The 11,461-nt window shown below is 56.7% G+C and overlaps 1 protein-coding gene and 2 long non-coding RNA genes across 5 annotated transcripts; 1 reads left to right on the top strand and 2 right to left on the bottom strand.

Moving 5' to 3' along the window:
• The first annotated feature begins 5,877 nt into the window (after positions 1-5,877).
• On the top strand, positions 5,878-7,889 carry HAMP (hepcidin antimicrobial peptide). 2 transcript variants are annotated; one of them, XM_085044737.1, is made up of 3 exons: positions 5,878-6,013; positions 6,924-6,980; positions 7,785-7,889. In XM_085044737.1, the coding sequence occupies exons 1-3, from the start codon at positions 5,912-5,914 to the stop codon at positions 7,887-7,889; spliced, it is 264 nt and encodes an 87-aa protein (XP_084900863.1). In that variant the 5' UTR covers positions 5,878-5,911. The 2 variants fall into 2 exon arrangements, with proteins under 2 accessions (XP_084900863.1, XP_084900862.1); XM_085044736.1 differs by having other exon boundaries at positions 7,701-7,889.
• LOC146423562 (uncharacterized) lies at positions 5,960-6,486 on the bottom strand. Of its 2 annotated transcripts, none has more exons than XR_014847518.1 (3): positions 6,449-6,486; positions 6,193-6,235; positions 5,960-6,046 (listed from the first exon to the last, which is right to left on the bottom strand). It is a non-coding gene; the product is annotated as an uncharacterized LOC146423562 (long non-coding RNA). The 2 variants fall into 2 exon arrangements; XR_014847517.1 differs by lacking the exon at positions 6,449-6,486 and adding an exon at positions 6,319-6,399 and having other exon boundaries at positions 6,193-6,276.
• On the bottom strand, positions 7,041-8,571 carry LOC146423560 (uncharacterized). Its single transcript, XR_014847506.1, has 6 exons — positions 8,490-8,571; positions 8,042-8,114; positions 7,619-8,001; positions 7,461-7,491; positions 7,172-7,242; positions 7,041-7,108 (listed from the first exon to the last, which is right to left on the bottom strand). It is a non-coding gene; the product is annotated as an uncharacterized LOC146423560 (long non-coding RNA).
• Between the last annotated feature and the right edge of the window lie 2,890 nt (positions 8,572-11,461).

The raw sequence follows: 11,461 nt of genomic DNA, 5'->3' as shown, positions 1-11,461 counted from the left end.
CCCCTGGTGTCACTGTCATTGTCACCCCCCTGGTGTCACTGTCACCCCCAGGACGTTGGCATTGTCACCCCCTGGGCATTGTCCCCCCAGTGCCACCATCCTTGTCCCATCCCTGTCCCTGTCCCGTTCCTGTCCCTGTCCCCATTTCTGTCCCTGTCCTTGTCCCTGTCCCCCTCAGTGTCCCCATCCCTGTCCTTGTCCCTGTCCCTGTTCCTATCCCTGTCCCTGTCCCCATTTCTGTCCCTGTCCTTGTCCCTGTCCCTGTTCCTGTCGCCAACCCCATCAGTGTCACCACTGCTGGTGTCACATCCTTGTCACTTCAGTGCCACCATCGCTGTCACTTCAGTGTCACCATCGCTGTCACTTCAGTGTCCCCATCTCTGTCATTTCAGTGTCACCGCTAGTGCCACATCCCTGTCACTTCAGTGCCACCATCCCTGTCACATCTCTTGTCATTTCAGTGTCACCATCCCTGTCACATTCCTGTCACTTCAGTGTCACCATCACTGTCACTTCGGTGTCACCATCTCTGTCATTTCAGTGCCACCGCCGGTGCCACATCCCTGTCACTTCAGTGCCACCATCCCTGTCACATCCTTGTCACTTCAGTGCCACATCTCTGTCACTTCCGTGTCCCCATCTCTGTCACTTCAGTGCCACCGCCGGTGCCACATCCCTGTCACATCGTTGTCACTTCAGTGCCACCATCCCTTCCACATCCTTGTCACTTCAATGCCATCGCCGGTGCCACATCCCTGTCACCTCAGTGTCACCATCTCTGTCATTTCAGTGCCATCGCCGGTGCCACATGCTTGTCACTTCAGTGCCACATCTCTGTCACTTCCGTGTCCCCATCCCTGTCACTTCAGTGCCACCATCTCTGTCACATCTCTTGTCATTTCAGTGTCACCATCCCTGTCACATCCCTGTCACTTCAGTGTCACCATCTCTGTCATTTCAGTGCCACCGCCGGTGCCACATCCCTGTCACCTTGGTGTCACCATCCCTGTCACATCCTTGTCACTTCAGTGCCACCACAGGTGCCACGTCCCTGTCACTTCAGTGCCACCATCGTTGTCACTTCCGTGTTGCCATCTCTGTCATTTCAGTGTCACCGCTGGTGCCACATCCCTGTCACATCCCTGTCACTTCAGTGCCACCATCCCTTCCACATCCCTGTCACTTCAGTGCCACCATCCCTGTCATTTCAGTGCCACGTCCCTGTCACTTCAGTGTCACCATCGCTGTCACTTCAGTGTCCCCATCCCGTGTCACATCAGTGCCACCACTGTCCCCAACCCCCGCCACTGTCCCCAACCACTGCCACCCCCTGTCCCCACCGGTGCCACCCCTGCCGTCCCTGACCCTCCCGGTGCCACCGCGGCCACCGCAGCGCTGTCACCACCGATGTCACCCGGGTGTCACATCCGTGTCACCGCCGATGTCACACCGGTGCCGAGCCGGCGCCACCTCAAGGCCACCGCTGTCGCTGTCGCCGCGGTGCCACCGCCCCCCGAGGCCACCGTGTCCCCCCCCCGCCATGTCCCTGATGTCCCCCGAGGCCACCGCGTCCCCCCTGAGTGTCCCCTGGGCTGTCCCTGATGTCCCCCCGAGCTGTCCCTGTGGCCTCAATGTCCCCTCCGTGTCACCCCACGATGTCCCCTCCGGGCTGTCAACATGTCCCCTCCCGATGTCACCACGTCTCGCCCAAATGTCGCCGTGTCCCCTCCCCGATGTCCTCCCATTGTCCCCCCGCAATGTCGCCGGCCTGTCTCCCCGTGTTCTGCTCCTCGATGTCCCCCCGGTGTCCCCATGTCCCCCTCGGGCTGTCCCCGAGCTGTCCCCAGTGTCCCCATGCCTCCCGCTCTGTCCCCCGCGTGTCCTCGATGTCCCCCGTGTCTCCCCGCGCTGTCGCCGCTGTCCCCCCCCGTGTCCCCCCTCGATGTCCCCATGCTCCCCAGATGTCCCCCCGATGTCCCCGCTGTCCCCCCGGCTAGTTCCCGATGTCCCCTCCCCGTGTCCCCAACCCGATGTCCCCCTCGGGCTGTCCCCGAGCTGTCCCCATGCCTCCGGCTCTGTCCCCCGCGGTGTCCCTCTGTCCCCCTGTCCCTCCCCCGATGTCCCCGCTGTCCCTCCCCGCTGTCCCCGGGCTGTCTCCGATGTCCCCAAGCCCCTGCGATGTCCCCGTGCCTCCCCACTGTCCCCCCGGGCTGTCCTCGTGTCCGCTTCCGATGTCCCCTCGATTTCCCCTATGTCCCTTCGATGTCCCCTATGTCCTCTCGATGTCCCCTCGATGTCCCCGCTGTCCCCCCGCGTGTCCCCCTCCCTCCTGTCCTCCCTGCTGTCCCCGGTGTCTCCCCCCGCCATGTCCCCATGTCCCCACAGTGTCCCCCAGAGCTGTTCCCTCTCCCCCCGTGTCCCCCCTCCGTGTCCCCACTGTCCCCAACCGTGTCCCCGGCGCTGTCCCCATGCCCCCCCGGCTGTCCCCACGCCCATGATGTCCCCGCTGTCCCCTCCTGTGTCCCCAGAGCTGTCCCCGTGTGCCCCTGACTGTCCCCATGTCCCTCTGTCCCCTGATGTCCCTCTGATGTCCTCCCAGTGTCCCTCCCGATGTCCCCTCTGGACTGTCCCCATGTCTCCCCGATGTCCCCCTGTCCCCTTCCGTGTCCCCCAGAGCTGTCCTCATGTCCCCTGTCCCCGCCGTGTCCCCAGAGCTGTCCCCAAAGTCCCCAGTGTCCCCCTGCCTCCCCATGTCACCCCCCGCTGTCCCCAGTGTCCCCTGATGTTCCCCGCTGTCCCCATGTCCCCCGGATGTCCCCCGATGTCACCCCGGTTGTCCCCGGGCTGTCCCCATGTCCCCTGTGTCCCCAGAGCTGTCCCCTCTTGCCCCAGTGTCCCCGATGTCACCCCCGCTGTCCCCATGTCCCCCGTGTCCCTGCTGTCCCCAATGTCCCCAATGTCCCCCGATGTCACCCCCTGGTCTGTCCCCATGTCCCCCGTGTCCCCCATGTCACCCCCCGTGTCCCTCCCGCTGTCCCCATGTCCCCAATGTCCCCCTCCTCGCTGTCCCCAGTGTCCCCATGCCCCGATGTCACCCCCGACTGTCCCTGCTGTCCCCAGTGTCCCCCGGACTGTCCTCATGTCCCCCGTGTCCCCTGCTGTCCCTAATGTCCCCAGTGTCCCCAATGTCCCCATGCCCCCCTGATGTCCCCAGTGTCCCTCCCCCGCTGTCCCCATGTCCCCCGGACTGTCCCCATGTCCCCAGTGTCCCCCCAGTGTCCCGCTGTCCCCGCGCTGTCCCCAGTGTCCCCAATGCCCCCGGACTGTCCCCATGTCCCCGCCGTGTCCCCCAGAGCTGTCCCCAAAGTCCCCAGTGTCCCCTGCCCCCCTGATGTCACCCCCGGACTGTCCCCAGTGTCCCCCCCGTGTCCCCCCGCGCTGTCCCCAGTGTCCCCAATGTCCCCCCCGGACTGTCCCCATGTCCCCCCCGTGTCCCCCTGCTGTCGCCGCGCTGGCGCCGCTCGGTCTGGCCAGGGGGTGACCTCGGCGGGGACAGCAAACAGTGCCGGCGACACCTGGGGACAGCGGGGGGACAGCGGGGACACCCGAGTGACCCCGGCCATCCGAGTGACCCCTGAATACCTGAGTGACACCCGAATATCGGAGTGACCCCCCCGGACACACCTTGGTGACCCCAAATAGCTGAGTGACCCCTGAATACCTGAGTGACCCCCCCGGACACACCTGGGTGACCCCAAAATACCTGAGTCACTTTTGGGGGTTCTGGACACACCTGAGTGACCCCAAAACACCCGAGTGACCCCCTGGACACACCTGAGTGACCCTCGGACACACCTGGGTGACCCCAAAATACCTGAGTCACTTTTGGGGGTTCTGGACACACCTGAGTGACCCCAAAACACCTGAGTGACACCCAAACACCCGAGTGACCCCCTGGACACACCTGAGGGACCCCCTGGACACACCTGGGTCACTTTTTAGGGGCTCCTGGACATACCTGAGCCCCCCTGGACACACCTGAGTGACCCCAAAGGATCTGAGGGACATCCAAGTATCAGAGTGACACCCGAATACCTGGGTGACCCCCCTAGACACACCTTGGTGACCCCAAAATACCTGAGTGACCCTCCCCGGACACACCTGAGCCCCTCTGGACACACCTGAGTGACACCCCTGGATCCCCCTGGCCACACCTGGGTCACTTTTAGGGGGTCCTGGACACACCTGAGTGACCCCAAAATACCTGAGGGACATCCAAATATCGGAGTGACCCCCGAATAGCCGAGTGACCGCGACCATCCGAGTGACCCCCAAATACCTGAGTGACCCCCCGGACACAACTGAGTGACCCCCCGGACACACCTGGGTCACTTTTGGGGGGTCCTGGACACACCTGAGTGACCCCAAAGGATCTGAGTGACACCCAAATATCGGAGTGATCCCCCTGGACACACCTGAGCCCCTCTGGACACACCTGGATCCCCCTGGACACACCTGGGTCACTTTTAGGGGGTCCTGGACACACCTGAGTGACCCCAAAGTATCTGATGGACATCCAAATATCGGAGTGACCCCCGAATAGCCGAGTGACCCCCAAATACCTGAGTGACCCCTGAATACCTGAGTGACACCCAAATACCTGAGTGACCCCCCCGGACACAACTGAGTGACCCCCCGGACACACCTGGGTGACCCCAAAATACCTGAGGAACATCCAAATATCGGAGTGACCCCCCCGGACACACCTGGGTGACCCCCGAATAGCCAAGTGACCCCCCCGGACACACCTGAGTGACCCCAAAACACCTGAGAGACATCCAAATATCGGAGTGACCCTCCCAGACACACCTGGATCACTTTTGGGGGGTTCTGGACACACCTGGATCCCCCTGGACACACCTGAGTCACTTTTGGGGGGTCCTGGACCCTTGACCACCCCTTGAACACACCTGAGTGACCCCCCTGGACTCATCTGGGTCACTTTTGGGGGGTTCTGGACACACCTGGATCCCCCCTGGACACACCTGAGTCACTTTTGGGGGTTCCTGGACACACCTGAGCCCCCCTGGACACACCTGAGTGACCCCCCTGGACACACCTGGGTCACTTTTGGGGGGTCCTGGACCCTTGACCACCCCTTGAACACACCTGAGTGACCCCCCTGGACACACCTGAGTGACCCCCCTGGACACACCTGAGCCCCCCCGGACACACCTGAGTGACCCCTCTGGACACATCTGGGTCACTTTTGGGGGGTCTTGGACACACCTGGATCCCCCCTGGCCACACCTGGATCCCCCCTGGACACACCTGGGTCACTTCTGGTGGGTCCTGGACACACCTGGATCCCCCCTGGCCACACCTGGATCCCCCTGGACACACCTGAGTGGCCCCCCTGGACACATCTGGGTCACTTTTGGGGGGTTCTGGCCACACCTGGATCCCCTCTGGACACACCTGGATCCCCCTGGCCACACCTGAGTGACCCCCCTGGCCACACCTGGGTCACTTCTGGTGGGTCCTGGACACACCTGAGCCCCCCTGGACACACCTGAGTGACCCCCCTGGCCACACCTGGATCCCCCTGGCCACACCTGGATCCCCCTGGACACACCTGAGTGACCCCTCTGGACACACCTGGGTCACTTTTAGGGGGTCCTGGCCACACCTGGATCCCCCTGGACACACCTGAACATGGAATCCCCCCTCCCCCACCCCCCCCATTCGCGGGAAAATCCCGGAAATCCCAAACTTGGCTTTTTTCCACCCAAATCGCAGCCGGGAAAGGGGCGGGGGGGGGCGGGGGGGCGGGGCGGGGGGCGTGGCCTCGGGGGGGAGGGGCCTGGGGGGGATAAAAGGGGCTCAGGTGCTTCCAGCCCGCCAGGTAGCCATGAGGAGCCTGCAGGTGCTGCCCCTCCCCCTCCTGCTGGTCGCCGTCCTGCTGCTGAACCCCGCGGGGGGGGCGGGGCCAGGTGGGGCACACCTGGGACAGGTGAGTCTCACCTGGGATTTGGGGAATTCACACCTGGGACAGGTGAGCGGCGCACCTGGATTGGGGGTTTAGCCTGGGATTGGGGGGATTTATAGCTACGATTTGGGGGATTTACACCTGGGACAGGTAAGCTGCACACCTGGATTGGGGGTTTACACCTGGATTGGGGAGATTCACACCTGGGAGTGAGGGATTCACACCTGGGACAGGTGAGAGGCACACCTGGATTGGGGGTTTAGCCCGGGATTGGGGGGGATTCACACCTGGGATTTGGGGGATTCATACCTGGAACAGGTGAATCTCACCTGGGATTTGGGGGATTCACACCTGGATTGGGGGATTTATAGCTGGGACAGGTGAGCGGCACACCTGGATTTGGGGGATTCACACCTTGGATTTGGGGGGATTTACACCTGGGACAGGTGAGCAGCACACCTGGGATGGGATTTGGGGGATTTACCCCGGGACTGGGGGGATTCACACCTGGGCCAGGTGAGTCTCACCTGGATTTGGGGATTCCTAGGTGTGGTTTTGGGAGTTCCCAGGTATATTTCAGGAGTTCCCAGGTGGTTTTGGGGATTCCCCAAGTATATTTCAGGAGTCCCCACGTGTGTTTTTGGGGCTCCCAGGTGTGTTTCGGGAAGTCCCAGGTGTGTTTCAGGGGTTCCCAGGTGGCTTTGGGGATTCCCCAGGTGTGTTTCAGGTGTTCCCAGGTCTATTTCAGGAATTCCCAGGTGTGTTTCAGGGCTCCCAGGTGTGTTTTTGGGGATCTCAGGTGTGTTTTGGGGATTCCCAGGTGTATTTTTGGCGATTCCCAGGTGTGTTTTTGGGGCTCCCAGGTGTGTTTTTGGGGCTCCCAGGTGTGTTTTTGGGGCTCCCAGGTGTGCTCAGCCCCTCCCTCCCTCCCCAGGTAGCCACCGAGTCGCCGCTGGAGCCAAAGCCTCAGGCCGTGCCGGGGGATGGGCAGGTGAGTGACCAGCCAGGTGGGCAGGTGACCCAAACCTGGGATTTGGGGATCCAGGTGACCAAAATCTGGGATTTGGGGGTTTCCAGGTGATCTAAACCTGGAATTTGGGGTTTCCAGGTGACCAAAATCTGGATTTTGGGGTTCTCCAGGTGTCCCACACCTGGGATTTGGGTGTTCCAGGTGCCCAACACCTGGAATTTGGGTGTTCCAGGTGCCCCACACCTGGGATTTGGGGGATCCAGGTGTTTCGAGTGACCCAGACCTAGGATTTGGGGTTCTCCAGGTACCCCACGCCTGGAATTTGGGGGATCCAGGTGATCCACGCCTGGAATTTGGGGGATCCAGGTGATCCACGCCTGGGATTTGGGGGTTCCAGGTGCCCCCCACCTGGAATTTGGGATCTCCAGGTGACAAAAACCTAGAATTTGGGATCTCCAGGTGACTCACACCTGGGATTTGGGATCTCCATGTACTCCACACTTGGAATTTGGGGGATCCAGGTGACCCAAATCTGGAATTTGGGGAATCCAGGTGTCCCACACCTGGAATCTGGGGTTCTCCAGGTGACTCAAACCTGGAATCTGGGGGGATCCAGGTGACCCACACCTGGGATTTGGGGTCTTTGAACCACCCCACACCTGGAATTTGGGTTCTCCAGGTGATCCAAACCTGGAATTTGGGATTTCCAGGTGACCAAAATGTGGATTTTGTGGTTTCCAGGTACCCCCCACCTGGGATTTGGGATCTCCAGGTACCCCCCACCTGGCTCCCAGCCCCCCTGCCCCTGGCGTCGCTCACCTGCAGCACACCTGGCCGAGGATCCGCCGGCACAGCCCTCACTTCCCGCTCTGCTCCTTCTGCTGCAACTGCTGCCGGAATCGGGGCTGCGGCTTCTGCTGCCGCACCTGAGAGCACACCTGGGCACACCTGAGAGACACCTGGATACACCTGAGATACACCTGAGAGCCATCTGGATACACCTGGACACACCTGAGAGCAACCTAGACACACCTGGACACAGCTGAGAGCCCCTGGATACACCTGGGCACACCTGGAGACACCTGGACACACCTGAGAGCCACCTGAATACACCTGAGAGACCCCAGACACACCTGAGATACACCTGACATACACCTAGACACACTTGGGCACACCTGAGAGCCACCTAGATACACCTGAGAGCAACCTGGACACACCTGCGCACACCTGGGCACACCTGAGAGCAACTGGACACACCTGAGAGCAACCTGGATACACCTGAATGCACCCGAGATACACCTGAGAGCAACCTGGACACACCTGGGCACACCTGAGATACACCTGAGATACACCTGAGATACACCCGACATACACCCGACATACACCTGGACACACTTAGACACACCTGAGAGCAACCTGGACACACCTGAGAACCTCCAGACACACCTGAATACACCTGAGAGCCACCTGGACAGACCTGAGATACACCTGACATACACTTGGACACACCTGAGAGCAACCCAGACACACCTGGACACACCTGAGATACACCTGAGAGCCCCCAGCCCCACCTATTTATTACCTGTCCCCTCCCTATTAAAATGTGGTTTTTTTAAAGTCTTCGTGTGATTTTTGGGGTGAAATCGGGAGGTTTGGGGAGGGTTCAGGTGGGGCTCAGGTGAGTTTGGGGGGTTTCAGGTGAGGTTTGGGTGAAATCAGGTGGTTTTGGGGATCCCCAGGTGGGTTTTTGGGAATCCCCAGGTGAGGTTTGGGGATCCCCAGGTGTGTTTTTGGGATTTCCAGGTGTGTTTTTGGGATTTCCAGGTGTGATTTTGGGATCCCCAGGTGTGTTTTTTGGGATCCCCAGGTGTGTTTTGGGGATCCCCAGGTGTGTTTTTGGGAGTTTCAAACCCCAAATCCCTCAGAAATTACCTAAAAATCCAGGAAAAAATGAGAAATTTGCACCAATTCCGACCTTTTTCAACCCAAAACCCCTCAAGGAATTCCTCAGTTTCGAAAATTTTGGTGGAAAAATGAGAATTTTACCAACCTCGCTGTTTTTCAATCCCAAATCCCTCAATTTTCCCCAAAATCCGGGAGAAATTGGCAAAAAAAAGGGGAATTTGCACCAAAGTGGTTTCATTTTGGTTTTTTCCCCCAAAAAAATCGCTTTTTTACCCCAAAAATGCCTTTTTCCCTTCAAAAATTGCTTTTTTACACTCAAAAATCCCTTTTTTCCCCTCAAAAATTGCTTTTTCACACTCAAAAATTGCTTTTTTCCCCTCATAAATCCCATTTTTCCCCTCAAAATTGCCCTTTTCCCCAAAAAAATCACTTTTTCCCCCTCAAAAATCGCTTTTTCCCCCTCAAAAATTGCTTTTTCCACTCAAAAATGACTTTTTCCCCCTCAAAAATGCCCTTTTTTCCCTCAAAAATGCCCTTTCCTCTCAAAAATCGCCTTTTCCCCCTCAAAAATCGCTTTGCTCCTCAAAAATCCCTCTCTTCCCTAAAAAAAAATTGCTTTTTTACCCTCAAAAATTGCCTTTTCCCTCAAAAATTGCTTAATTTCCCCTCAAAACTTCCTTTTTTCCCCTCAAAAATTGCTTTTTTTACCCTCAAAAATGCCTTTTTACCCCTCAAAAACTCACCGGGGGTTGGTGGTGCCAAAACTCGGAGGTTTGGGGTTTTTTCAAATGAAAATCTTGGGGTTTTTTTTGGGAGATTGAGGAGGATCCTGGGTGTCGTGGCTGTTTTTTCAGGGGAATTTTAAGGATTTCGGGGTTTTTTGGAGGAAATTTCTGGGTTTTTGGAGGGAATTTCGGGGTTTTTTGGGGAAATTTCGGGGTTTTTTGTGGCATCTCAGAGTTTTTGGGCTGATTTGAAGGATTTGGCGGATTTGGGGAGAATTCCGTGTCCTCCGGAGCGTTCGGAAGGGTTCGCTGTGTGGTTTTGAATGAATTTTTGGGGATTTCGGGGCATTTTAAGAGGTTTTTTGGTATTTTAAGTGGGTTTTTTTTTTGTCTCTCCGCGCGCCGCCATTCCTCCCCTCACCCTCAAGCCGCCATTTGCAAAGCCGAGCCCGCGCTCGGCGCTGATTGGCTGCCTCCTGTCACGTGCCCGCGCCTGGTTGGCTAGCACATGTATGTAGCCGCGCGATGATTGGCTGAGCCTCTGATTGACAGTCCTCCTTCATCTCCCTCCTGTTTCCCGCCCTTTTCCTTTCCCGCCATTTTCCCGTCACGTTTCACCGCCATTTTCGCCTCAGGTTTTTCTGCCTTTTTTACTCTCATTTTCTTCCCTTTTCCCCTTAAGTTTCCCCCCCCTTTTGACTCGCATTTTCCTTCCTTTTCCCCCTCATGTTTATTGCCTTTTTCCCTCACGTTTTTCTCCCTTTTTTACTCTCATTTTCTTCCCTTTTCCCCTCAAGTTTTCTCCCCTTTTAACTTTTTTTTTGCCTTTTCCCCTCACGTTTTCCATCTTTTTTACTCTTTTTTCACCCCCTTTTCCCCTCATATTTTCCTCCCTTTTCCCCCTCACGTTTTTCTCCCTTTTTTACTCTCATTTTCTTCCCTTTTCCCCTCATGTTTTTGCCTTTTACTCTCACCTTTCCCACCGTTTTCCCCTCATGTTTTTTTGCCTTTTCCCCTCATGTTTTTCTGCCTTTTTTACTCTAATTTTCTGCCTTTTCCCCTCAAGTTTCCACCCTTTTTACTCACATTTTCCTTCCTTTCCCCCTCACATTTTCCTCCTTTTTTCCCCTCACATTTTTTGCCTTTTCCCCTCACGTTTTCCTTCTTTTTTTACTCTCATTTTCATCCTTTTTCCCCTCATGTTTACCCCTCCTTTTTACTCACATTTTTTCTCTTTTCCCCCTCATATTTTTTGCCTTTTTCCCTCACATTTTTCTCCCTTTTTTACTCTCATGTTTTCCCCATTTTCCCCCATTTCCCCCCATTTTTTCCCATTTTCCCACATTTCTCACCCCATTTTTCTCATTTTTCCACATTTTTCCCCATTTTCCCCCATTTCTCACTCCATTTTTACCTTTTTTCCCCATTTTTTCCCCATTTCCCACTCCATTTTTACCTTTTTCCCCCATTTCCCACTCCATTTTTACCCTTCCCCCCATTTTTTCCACATTTCCCACCCGATTTTTATCCTTTTCCCCATTTCCCCCCATTTTTCCCCCATTTCCCCCATTTTCCCCCATTTTTTCCCATTTTTCACTCATTTTTCCTCATTTCTCACCCCATTTTTACCTTTTTCCCCATTTGTTCCCCTTTTCCCACCCCATTTTTCCCCATTTCTTCCCCATTTTTCTCCCATTTCCCACCTCATTTTCCTCATTTTTACCCCATTTTTCACCCCATTTTTACATTTTTTCCCCATTTCTCCCCCATTTTTCCCATTTTTCCCCCTTTCCCACCCCATTTTCCCCATTTTTCCCCATTTCTTCCCCATTTTCTCCCATTTTCCCCCCATTTCCCATCAACACCAAAGTC

This window comes from Lichenostomus cassidix, unplaced genomic scaffold (assembly GCF_008360975.1).
Source record: "Lichenostomus cassidix isolate B80296 unplaced genomic scaffold, HeHo_3.0 HiC_scaffold_37, whole genome shotgun sequence".
Classification (NCBI taxonomy): Eukaryota; Metazoa; Chordata; class Aves; order Passeriformes; family Meliphagidae; genus Lichenostomus; species Lichenostomus cassidix.
Note: the sequence above shows the minus strand (reverse complement) of the source record. Positions and strands in the feature narration are given on the sequence as shown.